Source organism: Eptesicus fuscus, chromosome 23 (genome assembly GCF_027574615.1).
Source record: "Eptesicus fuscus isolate TK198812 chromosome 23, DD_ASM_mEF_20220401, whole genome shotgun sequence".
Taxonomy (NCBI): Eukaryota; Metazoa; Chordata; class Mammalia; order Chiroptera; family Vespertilionidae; genus Eptesicus; species Eptesicus fuscus.
In genome coordinates, this window is record NC_072495.1 from 9064141 (window position 1) to 9081977 (window position 17837).

The following is a 17837-nucleotide window of genomic DNA, read 5'->3' on the forward strand; positions in this document are numbered from 1 at the left end:
AGAGCAGGACTGATGACTGCATGAAGCCTTCTCTCTGATCATGAGTTTGCCTTCCTCCAGGAGGACCACTATGCCCTGCTGGTGAAAGCATGGGAGACCAAGGTGTTCCCTACGATCCGAAGACGCTTCCGCAATGAAGCAGAGCGGAAGTCGGGCCTGGACCAGATCAAGGGTGCTCTACAACTAGGTCAGTGCCTTACGTTCTCCTATGGAGGCCACTTCTTTTTTTTTTTTTTTTTTTTTTTTTTTTATGCAAACATTTGTAATAGGGTGAAAATTTATTCAAGGTGAATGTCCTTGGACTTTATTTTTTTTTTTTTTTTTTTTTTTTTTTAATTTCTTTATTGATTAAGGTGTCACATATTTGTCCTCATCCCCCCATTCCCATCCCACCCCTCTCCCCACGCATGCCCCAATCCCCTGTTGAACTTAACCGTTGGATAGGCTTATATGCATGCATACAGGTCCTTTGGTTGAACTCTCCCCCTCCCCCCACCCTCCCCCTACCTTCCCCTATCCTCCCTCTGAGGCCCGATAGTCCGATCGATGTGGAGGCCACTTCTTGATTAGAAGAGATGTGTTTCGGTGACACTCAGAATGTAAATCAGGAAAGAGGGTTCATCTAAATGTGGGCTGGACCTCACGGTGTCTTCTAGCTGTACCTTTGCTGAGCTCTGTGGCCCTGACTTCATGGCCAGGGTTTTCTCTCCTTGTCATTTTCACTCAGTGTTTTCCAGTTTATGGGCTACTGAAGTGAAGTGGCCTGGTTATACCAGGAAGCTGCGTGTCCTGGTGGGTAATAGCTTGGGCTCTGAAGTCACAGCTGTGCTATTTACCAGATGTGTGACCTTGGGAAGGTTACTTAACCTTTTGGAACTTTCCTTACCTTTAAAATGGAGTCAGTAATGATAACCGCCTCACATGTATATGAGAAAGAAGTGAGTTAGTACAGATAAAGTTTCTAAAAATAGTGCCTAGCACATAGTAAGTATTCCGTTAATATGGTTCTAAATGTCACAGTGATTTACGACGGTAAGATTTTTTTCTCCCCTGGCTACGACTTCTCCAGCAAAGAATGGTACAGGGTGTGGCCCCAGACAATGGATCATTACTGAATCTTAAGTGCTTTTCCTCATTTTGTGGAACACATGCTTTTTGAGATGCAGAAATGCCTTTTCCCATTAGGCATCGCTGTCCTCCTGTGGAACATTGGTTTGGTTTTCTGTCGTCATTGCGGCAGAGATGGTATAAAAAGTTAGTTATTGTCCCTGTGTTAGCAACCTTTCTCCTCTTTTGTCCTGAGATTAGGACCAAATAAAAAGAAAAGCCACCAAAAGGCCTTTATTTTTCTTAGGAACTTCTATGCTGAGTCCCTGATTTCCAGTGATAGATGAGTAATTCCTTTTTCATTGGTGCCAGGACTTATCAGAGAGAAAGAGTGTGTGTGTGTTTCTCCATGTTTCTACCCCAAAGCTTAGACCATGACAGTGGAATGATCTTGTTTAGACTTAACCTGTGAGAATATTCATGCATCTTGTGACATGGTGTGAAAGCTTCCTGCTCTTATTAGAGCCCTACTTCAGCTGCTGACCTAAATTCCAGGACAGATTCGTTATATTCTTCTCTTTTCTTCTGTATTAAGAGTTTTGGGCAGAGAGAGCACCATTAGAAAGATCCTCGGGTGGGAGTGAGCATGGGAGGGAACAGCAATAAGGCCGAGCCCAAGGAGCCAGAGAGGACAAGGTGAGGGAGGAGCAGCAGGAAATGAATGAGCAGGGAGCAGTGTCAGCCTTGGCAAGGACTGCGGATTTTATTCTGTGTCAAATGGGAAGCCATTGAGGGTGGTAAGCAAAGGAACAACATAATCTCATATAGTAGGTCCTACAGATAAAAAGATAATTTATTATTCCTCGTTCATTCTCAACATCTGAACGAAACACCGTGTCTGTGTTATATCAACCACAGAACAGATCTTACCTTGCTTTCAGAGGACTTTCACTTAATAAAGGTAATGCCAAGTTCCCGCCTGGCAGCCTTGAAGCAGCAGCGCCGGTCATCGGTTTTCCCAGTGAGGAGGGCTTTGTTTCAGTCGCATTTTTATTGTCATTGATTCATTCACATATCTGTCCATGCATGCATGTGCCTCCCAGTGCTGGGTCCTGTGCTAGGGAATAAAGAATCCTCTGTGAACAAGATCGAGATGGTCCCTTCTCTCAGAGCTTACATCCTGTAGAAACAAGTAATGAAACAACAAACTGCACTGTCATAAGGTCAGACCAGGAAGCCACAGCACAGGTTCCATGGGCAGCTCAGTCCAGCATGGCTCCTCTACCAACACGGGATTTAAGCTGAGACCTGGAGCTAATTTGGCAACTGCAGGGTTAAGTTTAGAAAAATGAAGCACTATTTGTTCAGGAAGCCTGGTGCCTCTTAATGTTTGGGGAGAGAGGAAAAAAGGGGGAGAGAGACTTTACAGTATGTACAGGATCTTCTTTATTTTATTTTTACCATTTGTTCCTGGACCATCCTGAATGTCTGTAGCCAAGTGTGCCTTCTCCTGCTCTGCTCCCAGCTCAGAGGAGGGCAAGTACAGACAGCACAGCAGAAAATGTGATTATCCAAGGGCAGCCGCTGGACCAGAGCCAGACCAGTGACCCCTGGCCTTGTGACTCACCCGAAGTGCCTCTGGGCCCTTATACATCTTGCTCAAGCATTCTCTTGGGATTCATCTGTATGACCATGGCCAACTATATTAATTTAAACTTAAAACATTTACCTGCCAAATACAACAGCCTTCAATGTAGCAGTGGCAAAAAGCCGAAGGAGGATGGGAAGGATAGGGAGATGGCTCCTGGTGCCCAAAAGACCACCCCTGAGAGGGTGAACCCATGGGAGGTTAATGAAATCATCTCTTTATTGTTCTAGTTTCATTTGGCCTTCTCCCCAGTCCCCGGACTCCTGTTTAGCAGACAGCAGAGTCTTTTTTCTCCTACCTTCTATTCCTTTGTAAAATGTGACAAAAGTTATTTTTCCATAATTTTTTAATATTAGGCCCATTTCTTGTTTATTCTGTCTGATACATCTTTCTCTAAGCATCCTTCTCTAATTTCAGCCCCCTTCTAAAGTGTGCTCAGAAAATGCTGCTCCTTTTCATTACAGCAAGGCCAGTAAGTAAAGGAATGGTAGATACATGTGATGGCAATAAGGCTTATTTAAAAGCAGATGCTGTCAGCACCCACTCTTTCACCCACAACCTCTTGAGCGGTATGGGAGCTAAGGCAGCTACAACAAAGGGATACCCTTGTCCCCACCCCTGTCCTCCCTACAGTGTGATTGTCTTCAGGGCTCTGGTCATCTATTTACTTGGTTTATTAATTAACTAGAGACCCAGTGCACCAATTCATGCACCAGTGGGGTCCCTAGGCCTGGCCTGTGGGATCGGCTGAAACTGGCTCTCCAGCATCCCCTGAGGGGTCCCGGATTGCTAGAGGGTGCAAGCCAGGCCGAGGGACCCCACTGGTGTACGATCAGGGCTGGAGAGGGTTTGGGAGGTTGGCCAGCTGGGGAGGGACCATGGAAGGGCTCCAGGGCATGTCCGGCCTGTCTCACTCAGTCCCAATCGGCCAGACCCCAGCAGCAAGCTAACCTACCAGTCGGAGCATCTGTCCCCTGGTGGTCAGTGCACATCATAGCGACTGGTCAACTATCTGCCCCCTGGTGGTCAGTGCACGTCATAGCAAGCAGTTGAGTGGCCTTAGCATATCATTAGCATATTACGCTTTGATTGTTTGAACAGCCAACCGAACGACCGGACACTTAGCATATTAGGCTTTTATTATATAGGATAGTGGCTGTGCTATTGAACATAATGATATGTTCTCCCCAGGGAAGGAAGACAGAGCAGATTCCAGTACTGGATAGAAGTTATGTAGCTCTCTGTCTCTCTTCACTAAGCAACATGTGTTTATTGTAGTAAAAATCAAACTCACGCCCAACTGGCATGGCTCAGTGGTTGAGCATTGACCTATGAACCAGGAGGTCATTGTTTGATTCCCAGTCAGGGCACATACCTGGGTTGCAGGCTCAATCCTCAGTGTGGGGTGTACAGGAGGTAGCCAGTCAGTGATTCTGTCTCATCATTGATGTATCTCTCTCTCCCTTCCTCCTCTCTTAAATCAATAAAAATGTATTTTTTTAAATTAAATTCATACAAAAATGAGGGGGAAAAACGTTACCCTTACTTTCTTCTTACTCTCCATTTGTCCTAGTTTGTTCTTTTGACTTAACTAAAGTGAAATGACTGCATAATGACCTATCATTTTTAATCATGCTGTGTTCATGAATATTTTTGTTATTTCCATTGTTTCTTTATAAGCAATGCTGCACAGAGTGTTCTTTGCATACTAGTGTGTGTGTTTCTGTGGGAGTTATTAGCGAGATTCCTGGAAGTAAGGCATTAAGTACTTTCAATTTGGTAGACTCTTCATAATTACCTTCCCCAAAAGGCAACATATTCCCACCAACAGTGGTTTTGTTTTAGTTTTTATATATATACTAGGAGCCCGTTGCACAAAGTTTCGTGTAATAGACATTTCCTTCACCTGGCTGCCGGCACCAGTTATCCGCCAGCAGCAGTTTTCCTCTGGCCACACGCTGATCAGAGCGCCTCCCGCCTGTGAGAGGAACTCTGATCGGGAGGCGCTCCGATCGGGCGGGTGGCCAGAGGAAAACTGCTGCTGGCGGAAAACTGGTGCCAGCAGTCACGCAATCGGCCACCCCGAGTTCTGCCACCAGCGTCTTCCGCAGCGCTGGCCTAAGCAGCGCCGGCATTTAAGCTGGCGGGAGGAGCGGGGGGCGGGGACTCGCGAGTCCCCGCCCCCCTCCTACCGCCAGCCAATCGGCCACCCTGAGTCCCGCCCCTGCGCCTCCAGCTGGCCCAATCGTGGGCGTAGCGGAGTGATGGTAATTAGCATATTACCATTTTATTAGGTATGAGATATATATATATATATATATATATATATATATATATATATATGTATTTAATATATTATTGATTTCAGGGAGGAAGGGAGAGGGAGATAGAGATAGAAACATCAATGATGAGAGAGAATCATTGATCGGCTACCTCCTGCACACCCCCTACTTGGGATCAAGCCTGCAACCCAGGCAGGTGCCCTTGACCAGAGTCGAAACTGGGACCCTTCAGTCCTCAGGCTGACGCTCTATCCACTGAGCCAAACTGCCTAGGACTGTTTTAATATATTTTTATTGATTTCAGAGAGGAAGGGAGAGAGAGATAGAAACATCAATAACGAGGGAATCATTGATCAGCTGCCTCTTGCATGCCCCTCACTGGGGATCAAGCTGCAACCCCGGCATTTGTCCTTGACCGGAATCAAATCCGCAGGCCCTTGCTCTATCCACTGAGCCAAACCGGCTAGGACACCACCAGTAGTGTTTGAAAGATTCTCTTATTGTTTCATTCTAGAAATAAGTCAGTGTCATGGTTGGCCTGAAGATCATGTGCTCTTTGGAGAGTTATCAGTGCTGTTCTATTTTTTAGGCATGGTGGACATTGCCCGACAGACGGTTGAATTCCTCTACGAGGAGAATGGTGGCATCCCAAGAGACCTTTACCTTCCTACCATTGAAGACATTAAAGATGAAGCGAACAAATTCACAATTGATAAAGTTCGAAAAGGTTTTTGCTTTCTCCCTTACTTCACCTATGAAACATCCTGTGAAATGAGAAGTTGAGTTTTCCCAAGCATGAGCGTGAGCCAAGCAGCTGCTGGCTCTCCTAGGGTGACTCTCCTTACTCTGAGTGACATGACTTCTTCCTGGCTCTCCCATGTAAGGCCCTAAAGTTCCTGGTGGGGCACAAGTAGACACCTGTCTGGCCTCTGGTGGCCTCTTGCACATGCTCAGGACTCACTAACATGAGCAGGGTGAGACAGGGCAGTGGTACAAAGAGAGGAGTGGGGGGTGGGGGGTAGAGGGTTCTCAGGCTTAGTCCTGGCAGCTGAGCTAATAAACCAGGAATATGTGGTTGTATTGTGCTTTTTAGAATTTTCATAGAATGAGTATAAACTTTTGATTAAAAATCTATGACACATTTTGAGGAAATGAAAATATGAAAGAGCACAAAAAAGAGAATTTAAAACCACTCATTAGACCTTCACAAAACTATTCGAACATCATAGGCAGGGGCAGGAATATATATTTACTTTTCTTTTTCTTCTAATTTGAGACCTAATTCATATACCATAAAGTTTACCTTTTTAAAGCATATAATCTAGCAGTTCTTAGTGTATTCACAAAGTTCAATGAACAATCATCAAACCATTACCTCTAATTCAAGAACATTTTCATCTCCCAAAAAGGAATTCTGTACCCTTACTCCTCCCCATTCCTCTCTCCCTTAGCCTCTGGCAACTATTAATCTACTTTCTGTCTCTGTAGATTTGCCTGTTCTGGAAAGTTCATATACTGTAAATGGAATCATACAACATGTGATCTTTTGAGTCTGGCCTCTCATACAACATAATGTTTCAAGTTTCATCCATGTTGTAGCACATGTTGGTACTTCATTCCTTCTTATGACAAAATAATATTTCATTGTATGGATAATACCTTATTTTGTTTATTCATCAGATGATGGGCATTTGGGTTGTTTCTACATTTTGGCTATGAACATTTGTATACAAATTTGTATGTGAATATGTATTTTTATTTCTATATATAGGAGTGGAATTGCTGGGTCATATGGTAGTTTTATGTTTAACTTAAAAAATATATATATATATATATATACTTTTTTTTTCTTTATTGATTTCAGAGAGGAAAGGAAAGAGAGAGAGAGATAGAAACATCAATGATGAGAGAGAATCACTGATTGGCTGCTTCCTGCATGCCCCCTACTAGGGACGAGCCCACAACCCAGGCATGTGCCCTTGGCCGGAATCGAACCTGGGACCCTTCAGTCCACAGGCCAACACTCTATCCACTGAGCAAAACCAGCCAGGGCTATGCTTAACTTTTTGAGGAAATGTCAGATTATTTTCCAAAATGATTGCACCATTTTACATTTCCACCAACAATGTATGAAGGTTCTAATTTCTTCACATCCTTGCCAACACTTACTGTTGTCTGGATTTTTTATTATAGCCACCCCAGTCGGTGTGAAGTGGCTTTGACTTGCATTTCCCTAATGACTAATGATTTGGAATACCTTTTCATTTCTCTTTGGAGAAACTTTTATTCAAAACCTTTGCCCATTTTTAATTGGCTTTTTTGTCTTGTTGAATTGTGAGAATTCTTACAACACTTTGTTGTATTATCTTCCAGACCAAGCTGTGTTCCTTTTTTGGCTACAACTAAACCAAGGGTACTGCTCAATGCAGTAGAGATATTTTAGACCCTAACATAGAGGCTCCCAAGGTGATGATGATACTTGCTCCTGAAAAAAACTTCTCTCTCTGCCCCTTCAGGTCTCACGGTAGTAACCCGCTCTCCGGACAGCAATAATGTAGCCAGCAGTGCTGTTGGAACTGCTCTGCCAAAATTTGCCATCCGAGGGATGCTGAAAACCTTTGGGCTTCATGGAGTAGTCTTAGATGTGGATTCGGTGGGTACACAGCCTTTTCTAGACACTGAGACTTTCATGCTCAGACTCCATGTACCTTAAAAAGGGATGGATTCCTCTTCAAGTTAGGGGTGAAGAAACCAAATTAACTGCTGTCATGTCAGATGACCTTGCTGAGATGAGCACGGATCAGGGAGGAGGGGTTATAAACTCTCTCCTCTCAGCACATCGGCTCCTTCAGACCTGCCTTTGCCATTATTTTCCATCAGCCATGTTCAGACTCTCCCTACATGCTGTCTACCCAAGTTCAAAGAGAAATTCCCCCATTGTCCTTGATGAATGGCTGATCTGTCATAGTCATGATTGTTACAGACACAGAACAAAGAAACAGTTTGATGTCTGCCCTTCGGGACTGGCTTGGGCTACTGGGGTCTAGGTTGAGGTTTTAGGGGCTAGTCTCCGCTCTTCGAACTCGTGTCAGCCCTTTGGGACTAGATTGGGCTCTTAGGCCGTGGCTGGGCCATCCCGGGCTAGGTCCGTTAAAATCAAATGGACCCGGCCATGGGGAAGCCCGGTCCCCACAGACTGCCTTAGAGGAGAGGACCCTAAGTGAGCACACTCGGCCTGGGAGCCCGATGTTGAAAGGGCTGCTGACTCTCCAGGGGGAGGTGCCTGTGGAAGTCACTCTGACACACTGAGGCTGGCTCCCCGGGCCTGCTGGAGGAGGGGGTGTTGCTTAGGGACTAGATGAGGCTCTTCAGGGCTTGGCTGGGCTTTTAGGGGTGAGGTTCTGCCCTTCGGGACTGAGTTTGGCTGTTGGGGTCTGAACTTACTCTTCTGGGCTAGGCTGCTACACCTTTCCAGACTGGCTTTGGCTATGGGGTCTAGGTTGGAGTCTTAGGGACTAGTCTCTGCTCTTTGGAAGTATGTGAGCCCGTAGGGACTAGATTGGGCTCTTAGTTCTTGGCTGGGCTATCGAGGCTAGGCTCCAGCTTTCAGGGCTAGAGATAAAAACAACAACCAGTTTTGTGATTTTGATCACATCATCTCACTGGTTGTCTCAGCCTCAATTTCCCGCATATAAAATAAGTGTATTAAATTAGATTGTCGTTTTCTTGTCCATTTTGACGGGCCCTCTCCTGCGGCTTAGCAAGGATTTGGGGGAGGGGAGAAGGAACAGAAGAGAGTGAGGGAGGCAAACTTGAAGCTTTCTTTTGAAAACGAGGTCCTATTTGAAAGCCATGACTCTGCCATCCTGAGGTGGCGTGCACGTGCTTGCATTTAAGATGTTTCCCATGCAAGAAAACCGATGAAATAATGTGTAGTTTAAACCCAAGAGTCCTGAGAAAGTATCTGTCACCACTTAAGTAAGCTTTAGTATCTATCTCGGTAGAGATAGATAATGTTAGGTACCATTAATGATTTGAAATGGAAAGTTTCACATCTTCAACCGACTCCTTTTTACTGGTTGGTGGTTTACTAAGGTGAACTTTCAAGTAGAAATTCTAGCAGTAGTACTGTTAATCTCCTACTGCTTTTGGGTACAAACTTCTGACTCTAGTTATCAGAAAGCATATAACTAACAATATTTTCAGCAATGGAAATGTATGAAAATAAAAATCAGAATTTTTGTTAAAGTAATAATTGGTATTTCTCAAACAGTTTTATTCCCTCTGTTTTAATAATGGCCCCAAAGCAAAAGAAAAATTACCTTGGTATTTGAATCCAGAATGCATATACATGAGTTTACTTTTAATTTTCCTAGTAATGAAATAGAGCTATCAGACATCAAAGCAATGTACAGAAAATTTACCTGGCAACAATATGCATTGAACTGTTACTGAAATATAGCACTAGTCTTTTTAAATTTCTGACTCATAATTACATTGAAACTCTTATTTTACCAATAAAAATTTGCTAACTGGTATAAAAAACGAAACACACTGTTAATGCAATACTAACCAAATGTCTTTGAACTTTTAGACTCAGTGACATGCAGCTAGCATTTACTGCTTTAAGACTTGGTTTTATATGTATTTTAAAACTAAGGGGTAAAGTTAGTGTAGAAAAACAAATAGACATTTCCTTTTACTGTTGTAGGTAAATGAATTGGTGCAGGTAGAAACATACCTGCGAAGTGAAGGTGTGCTGGTTCGATACTGGTATCCTATTGACATGTTGGAAAGGCCCCCCGCAGGCTACCGAAGGACTGCCACCAATGGGCTGGTCACACTGGACAACACCAACCTTCAGATTCATAGGTAAATTGAGCCCTCTCTCTAGTCACCGAAATCCACTTACTGTGTTTTACCACATGTGCCATTCATCGCTGACAACAAGGGTTTTCCTTCAAAGCGAGGAGTTAGGGAGAAGGCAACCAGTAAAGATAACAGCACAGTCGCAGGAGTTGGGAAGAAAAGTTGAAAGCAAGAGGTAAGGGGACAGGTAAGGGGATGCAGTATCACCTGGCCTGTGCCACAGGTGCTCTGCTGTGAGGTGGAGGGGTTGAGAGGTTGTCCTAGCACAGTGGTCGGCAAACCGCGGCTCGCGAGCCACATGCGGCTCTTTGGCCCCTTGAGTTTGGCTCTTCCACAAAATACCACGTGAGGGCGCGCACGTACAGTGCAATTGAAACTTCGTGGCCCATGCGCAAAAGTCGGTTTTCGGCCTGGGCGAGTCTATTTTGAAGAAGTGGCATTAGAACACTCAAAGGGCAAAGAGTCGCGGTTTGCCGACCACTGTCCTAGACAATTTCAAATGACCCCTGGTGGCTCCGAGTGGGTATTAAACCTAAACTTTTTTAAAAAATTTTTTTTTATTTTTATTGATTTCAGAGGAAAGGAGAGGGAGAGAGAGACAGAAACATCAATAATGGGAGAGAATCATTGATCGGCTGCCTCCTGCATGTCCCCTACTGGGGATCAAGCCCACAACCCAGGCATGTGCCCTTGACCGGAATCGAACCCAGGACCCTTCAGTCCACAGGCCAATGCTCTCTCCACTGAGCCAAACCAACTAGGGCTTAAACCTAAACTTGATGGAAACATCAGGGCTGCTTCTAACTTTCCTTTTTAAAGTGCTTAATACCAGGAGAATGTTTTATTATGGTGATTGGCTACTAAAATGCAGTGAGTCTTCCCTATGCTGGTATTAGCTAGATTAGATTTTTTACCAAGAGATGGGACCTGCTTAGTTACTAATGAGCCATTATTTAAGGTGCATGCCTATTTATAAATCCATCACATTAAAAATTCCCACAGCAAAATTTTTAATAGCTTTATTGAGATATAATTTACATACTATACAGTTCACTCATTTAAAGTAGACAAGTCAATGGTTTTTAGTATATTCACAAACTTTGCAACCATCACCAGTCAATTCTAGAACATTTGTATCACCCCAAGAAGAAACCCTATACCCATTATAGTCAGTTTGCACTCTTCCATCCCCTAGCTCAGTGGTCGGCAAACTCATTAGTCAACAGAGCCAAATATCAACAGTAGAACAATTGAAATTTCTTTTGAGAGCCAAATTTTTTAAGCTTAATCTTCTTCTAACACCACTTCTTCAAAATAGACTCGCCCAGGCCGTGGTATTTTGTGGAAGAGCCACACTCGAGGGGCCTAAGAGCCGCATGTGGCTCGCGAGCCGCAGTTTGCTGACCACGGCCCTAGCTCAAACACCAATCTATTTCCATGGGTTTGCTTAATTCTGCACAATCTGTAAAAATTATATCGTGCAATATGCAGCCCTTGTGTCTGGCTTCGTCACTCAGCATTATGTTTTCAGGGTTTATCCATGTTGTGACATGTATCATCAGTACTTCATTCCTTTTTATGGCTGAATAGTATTCCATTGTACAGATTTACCCTTACTCGGTTGATGGACATTTGGGTTGATCCACTTTTTGTCTACTATGAAAAACACTGCTGTGAACGTACATGTATAAGTTTTTGTGTGGACATAAGTTTTCATTATTTTTTCCACAGTGATTTTTGAGTTGGGAAAAAGCAAACATAACTAAATGTACCTTTTTTGCCTCAACACGAGTGACTAACTTGGAAGACAGACCGTGGGCCAGAAGAGAAACCTGAGTTGTGGTCTTTTCCCTGGGAGGCCTGTGGCTCAGTCCAGCGCGGGGCTGGAGCGGAGGCGCCTAGTGATCTCCCTGCCTTTTGCCCTGCAGAGAGCTGCTGCGGTGTGAGGCTGCGCTGGCCAGGCTGTACTGCCGCATGGCCCTGCTCAATATCTTCGCCCCCAAGCTGCCTCACTTGTTTACCCGCCTCTTCCACATCCCTGCCATCCGAGACATTACCCTGGAGCACCTGCAGCTGCTATCCAATCAGCTCCTCGCCCCTCCACTCCCAGGTAAAGCTTGGCTTTGCTGCTGGCACTGCTGCAGTCAGCATGGGGAGGAATAGCCTGAGAGTGTGGACTCATTGTCCATGGTGGGGGAGCGATTTGAGCACAGGACCTTCAGACCAGTAGAGATAACCGCAATAAGCCAAAATGGTCTTGGCAGTGCTTTCTCACTCTTTGAAAAATATGAAGTAAGTATATCACTCACTTTAGTCATTGATCTGTTAAGCATTCATAGAGCTTCCCAAACTAATTGTGGATCAAGGACAATTAAATAATGTTTATGAAGTCTGGTCACTATACTGTTGCCACAGACTTTCTGTCTGGCTTTGTAAAGACAGGAATATGTTCCTGTGATCAAACTTCTCCAAAGCAGACCTACTAATTCATTGTGACTTCAGGCAGCTTGTGTTTTAATGAGCCAGCTTGTGTGTATCTGCTGACCTTGGGCACTTGGGGTGAGAGCTGATGCTGTGTGTTGGCTGCTCTGGTACATGCTAAGTGATGAATCTGCTTAGTCCAGTCTTCCTTGGGTACTTCAGCCTTCAGCCTGCTGCCCTTGACCTCGGACCCACTAGTGTGAGAGCAAGAGGTGAGGGGACAGGTGGCACTCTAAGTCTAGAGGGCATCTCACGGTTGTGGTGCCCCAGCCAGTCTGAGCTGCATCTCTTCCAGCTCCTTTAGTGCCTGGGGTCCACTGCCCCACCCTGGTAACCTAGAGCTTCAAAACATGCCTGGGGAGCTCCAGAGTGTTTGTGGAAGTGTCTTTTCCATGATGAACTCACTTGCTTTACAGACTCCATTCTGAGCCACTCCAGCAGTTCCTCAGTGTAGCTCGGGGTGGGCCAGGGCAGCCCAGCAGGTCAGACAGGCTCTGGGAAGCCCCAAACCCAAGCTGCTCCACTTGTGTTTGGGCCTCAACTTCAGATTTCATTTTAGGAAATAGTTTTGCTGCTTAAAAGAAAACAAAATTTAAAGAGCACTGATCCTGGACACCCCCCTACCTCCCTGCCCGGGATCATCTTTATGTCTGTTATCCCAGACATCCTGTCCAAGCTAACTCAGCCCGGCTACTGGACAGTCTGGTCACAGTTACTTAAAATCTCACCACCATTGGCTGTTGTGTTTCTGGCGAACTGTGCTTCCTTCCTGTCCCCAGATGGCACCATCAGCTCCAGCTCAATCCTCCTGGCCCAGTCTCTGCAGCACTGCGTCCACTCCCAGAACTGCTCGGCCACAGACCTCTTCTACCAGGGCAGCTCCCAGACAGTGAGAGAGTGGCTCCACGTGGCCATCACACGGACCCTGCACCAGGGCGAAGAGAGCCTTTTGGAGCTGACGAAACAGATCTGCTCTTTCCTGCAGGTAAAAGTCAAAGCTCTAAGATCCCTGAACTGGGCCCCAATTTTTATTGGATGTCTTGTGGATTTCCTAGAAATGACACTCTTTCTTCTCCAAACCCACCTCCACCCATCGCCCAACCCCCACATTGATCACCTCAATCTGATGCCTTGTCCTGTCTGTAGTGTCCTTCCTCCGAAGGGCTTTCCTGTCCTCCTGAACCTGAGACAGCGAGCGGGGTGGCCCTGCCCTTTGCCTGGGAGCTGGGAAGATGAAGAGCTCTCCTGCTGAGCTTGTGCCTTTCCTTGTGAAATGTCCCTCTGCAGACAGCACCAGAACAGTTCCCCTCCGAAGAATTTCCCATCTCTGAGTCCAAAGTCAGCATGGATGTTAATTTCCCTGGAGCTGCGTTTGTCGTGGTATCTTGCAAAGAAAGTCAGTCTGGATTCCGCAAAGAGTAAGTTTTCTCCAGACGGTGATGGGGAGAGAAAAGTAAAATGGATTCGGGGAAAATTGACAGACGAAAAACTCAAAAATTTTCTTTATTGCTTAACTATATTTGGAAATAACTTACAGTTCCTGCATGTTTTAGAAATTAGTCTTTATAAAGAATGACCTCTGAAATGTGGTGGGAATGACTTACGAGTGCCCAGTTCTCACTTTCCTCCTTCATGACAAAGCACCTGCTGACTCCCTGGTGTGCATGGGGGCTCCCCTCACTCCCATCCCTCCTCCTCAGCTCCTCTCTGTACAAGGCACCGTGGGCACGTGTACTGGTGTATGGGCTCGGCCACAAGGTCAAGCGAAATGGGCAGCTAAACCTCATCGAGGCCGTCTGTTACCCACGGGATGCATCTCCAGCCAACACCGGGCTCACGCCTCCACCCACCACCAACCAGTACCCTTCTGTGATCCTGTCCACAGACAAGGTCCACATCAAGCTGGGTAAGTGCGTTAGCTCGTGGTAATAAGGACAGCCGGAAGTTTTCTCTGCTTTCCTTCTCTTTGACCATGGAAAGGGTTTTGTACTCGTACCTTTCTCTGTCCCAGTTTCTTTTCGGTAAAGAACAGAACTGCTTGGGGCACTGCATTGTTGAGGCAGGAAATTAAAAGCTCCCTTTCCTGCCTGGGGAAGGCCTGGCAGACGCTGCCCAGACTAAGTGGGGATTCACTTTCCTTGCTCAGCGTGTGCTGCGACGCCTGTGATTTAGAATGACCCAACAGAGCAGTCTCGTGTCGGCCTGTAATAATCCCAGCTGCCTTCCATCGAGTGCTCATTAAAAGCGGCATCTCTCGGGTGTAATGTGGCTCCCTGGGCATGGCCTCCGTGGGCCTCGTTCCCCATCTAAGTGGTAACAGCCCGGTGACCAGGCTGGAAGGCCTGGTTGGTCTCGTCTCCCTGGCATCTTTTTTAAGCCTCCAGGGAGCCCCCCATCTCTGTAAATCTTGAAGCTGTCACTGACCATGTGCATGATGTACCACAGCCCGCTGACTGTGCCTGAGGCAAGGATAACCTAGGCTTAGAGTTCCATGGCACTTCCTTGGTAGGTTTGACAAGAAAAGACTGACACTGTCTGGCTTGCTAGAGACAGTTATAAGTTATTTTTGAACTTTCAGTCCCCAAAAATGAACCTTAGCTTCTCTGCAGCCCCAGTCCTGGAGCTATCCCATCGGCAGGGAATGAAATGAAAGGATGTTTCTCAAGTGATTTGGTCATTGCTAAGTAACTTTATTAGAGTCTGTTTTTTCATAGTATTTTGCCTACACTAGCTGTTATTACAACTTTTTAGTTAAACACAGAAGATCTCTGTCAAGCCTATTTGCCCAAGTAAACCTTCCCATGTAAGCATCACCCCAAAGTGCAGGCCCGTCAACACGGTCTTCCTGACTTGGCCAGGACCCGATTCCCTGCTTACGTCTGACAGTGGGCGTGGAGGTGGGTGCCGCGCACGTGAGGGCATCAGGCCTCAGCCTTTTCCTCTCACTGTAGGCAGCTTTGGTCCCATCCAGGCCATGGCAGTGACAGAAGATCATAAAAGACAATCAAAGCCCATGGTCCTGGTAACTCTCTCTACACCTGGTATAAACTTAATGCTCTTACAGGATTGCAGCTACACCAAAGGGCTGATTCTTTCTGTACCAACCTGGGACCGTTCCGATGAAGCATCTTTTAAATTCTGACTTACTGTTCCCGTACTGGGTTATCTTCCTGACTGGGGAATGTTATCCTTCCCTCTTCCCATTGCTGCCATTTGTCCTTGGAGGGATGTCCCCTGGCTCCTCCTGCCTTCAGCAGATGAGTGGCCAGGCTTCCTGGCCCTGTTTCTCCACAGACAGGGAGGCCTTTTTCTCAGGCTTATTTTGATCAGGTCCTGCCAATCACAAGCTGTCCTCTGGGGCCCTTGTTTTAGGAGTGTCTCCACCTCCCGGAGCTGTGCTGGTGTTACATTCCCTGCCCCTGGAATTCCCACTGGCCATGGCCTTCGCAGAGCAGCTGCTGTCCTGGAAGTCAGAGGACGGCGAGGGGAAATCGGAAGATGAGCCTGACACTGTGCCGACATCCGTCCTCCTGCAAGTGGTGGGGCTGCTGGGTGAGGCTCACTCTCCCTCAGGGTCGGGTGGGGAGTTCTGTTGGTCCGAGGAAGGAGCTTGTGAGATGGGTGGGGGAGTGGCCATAGGTAGCCCAGCAGGGACAGCCTCCTCTCAGGTTACTGCCATTGAAGTGAACAGAGTGTAAGAGGTAGCCTAGGCTTCCAAATCTGTGATCTGCAGGAGATTTCCATTGTTTTGAGGGGTGGCAACTAATCATGCAAGGAAGATTAATTTTATCATCCTTTACTTTAAAACATAAATATAGCCCTGCCGGTGTGGCTCAATGGTTGAGTGTCGACCCATGAACCAAGAGGTCACTGGTTTGATTCCTGGTCAGGGCACATGCCCAGGTTGTGGGCCCGATCCCCAGTGAGGGATGTACAGGAGGCAGCCAGTTAATGATTCTCTCTCATCGATGTTTCTAATCTCTGCATCCCTCTCCCTTCCTCTCTCTCTCAAATCAATAAAAACATTTTTTAAAAAACAAATATATGCCATTATTATAACTTTGGAGGTGAAAGCTTTTGTAAAGTTAATGGCACGGAAGTGAGTGATGTTGCAAAATCAAACATTATGACTTCAGCCGAAACCGGTTTGGCTCCGTGGATAGAGCGTCGGTCTGCGGACTGAAAGGTCCCAGGTTCGATTCCGGTCAAGGGCATGTACATTGGTTGCGGGCACGTCCCCAGTGGGGGATGTGCAGGAGGCAGCTGGTCGATGTTTCTCTCTCATCAGTGTTTTTAGCTTTCTATCCCTCTCCCTTCCTCTCTGTAAAAAATCAATAAAATATTTAAAAAAAACAACATTATGACTTCATAACTCTTAAAAGGTTAAAAAGGGGTTGCATTTTTGGGAAACTAATGGAACGGTAAACTTTAGAGTTGTGCATTTACCATATGTGAATTTACCTAAAAAATTTCTGAATAAATATTCAACTTGAATTAACGTATCTGCTTAAGTGTTTAGGGAAAAAAACATAATGTCTGCAACTTATTTTGAAATAATCAATAACTAATGCGTTTATGGATGAACCTCTACAGCAGTGATGGCGAACCTATGACACACGTGTCAGCACTGACATGCGTAGCCATTTCTGATGACACGTGGCCGCTGAGGCGGCCACATGCCGAGGATGAAACATTTGCGAAATAATGTTTTTTCCTCAAAGTGACACACTACCCGAGTTATGCTCGGGTTTTTGGCGAAGTTTGACACACCAAGCTCAAAAGGTTGCCCATCACTGCTCTACAGGGACAGATGGATAGATATGTAATAAAGCAAGTACAGCAAAGTGTTCTGGTGGGCATGCACATTTTCACTGTATAAGTCTTGATTTTTCTATTTTTTAATTTTTTTTATAATATGTTGGAGGAAAAGAAAAAGGTACAGATTCAGAGGACTTCCAGGGTCAGGCAGATGTTGAAAGTAGAGAAAAGAGGAAAGTGGGCCTCAGGACTTCAGTGAACTGAGGGGCAGCCCCTGGGCCCTGCAGCTAGCTCAACGCTACATAGTTGTTTCTCTCTCTCTAAAATCAATTTTTAAAAAAAGATGGTTACTGTTAGGAAATTCTGGCTAAATATCATCCCCTGTGGGAGGCTCTTGGCCTGTGGCCCACTCTCTGTCCAGAACAGACAACTCCAAGAAGGCTTTCTTGTTGACAAAATGAGGACTGGAAGCAGCTAGAAAAGGGATGATTTTTCATGTGTGTTTCTGTGCTGTGTGGTGAAATTGGACTGTATGCCCCCAGTACTAAGAATCCCACAGTTCAGGAAACATTGTTCTAGTGACTTGTCACCAATTTGATAACTTTACGAGAAAGAAAACAATGATTTTTGTGGCATGTGATCACACAGAAGCCAGCTCCATGCAATCACGTGCCATAGGGGGTTAAGGCCACAGCCTCTGGAGCCAGCCTGCCCAGCTGTCCCGTTAGTAGCTGTGACCTTGGGCAAGTCCC

At 45.8% G+C, this 17837-nt stretch overlaps 1 protein-coding gene across 2 annotated transcripts in view; it reads left to right on the forward strand.

Moving 5' to 3' along the window:
- HECTD4 (HECT domain E3 ubiquitin protein ligase 4) overlaps positions 1 to 17837 on the forward strand; it is a 157809-nt gene that overhangs the window by 119661 nt on the left and 20311 nt on the right. For both annotated transcript variants that reach the window (XM_028147247.2, XM_028147249.2), the window contains exons 52-60: positions 61 to 187; positions 5567 to 5704; positions 7494 to 7630; positions 9689 to 9849; positions 11775 to 11956; positions 13107 to 13312; positions 13615 to 13745; positions 14028 to 14233; positions 15700 to 15879. In XM_028147247.2, coding sequence (XP_028003048.2) covers positions 61 to 187; positions 5567 to 5704; positions 7494 to 7630; positions 9689 to 9849; positions 11775 to 11956; positions 13107 to 13312; positions 13615 to 13745; positions 14028 to 14233; positions 15700 to 15879 — 1468 coding nt within the window. The remainder of the gene's footprint in view (positions 1 to 60; positions 188 to 5566; positions 5705 to 7493; positions 7631 to 9688; positions 9850 to 11774; positions 11957 to 13106; positions 13313 to 13614; positions 13746 to 14027; positions 14234 to 15699; positions 15880 to 17837) is intronic.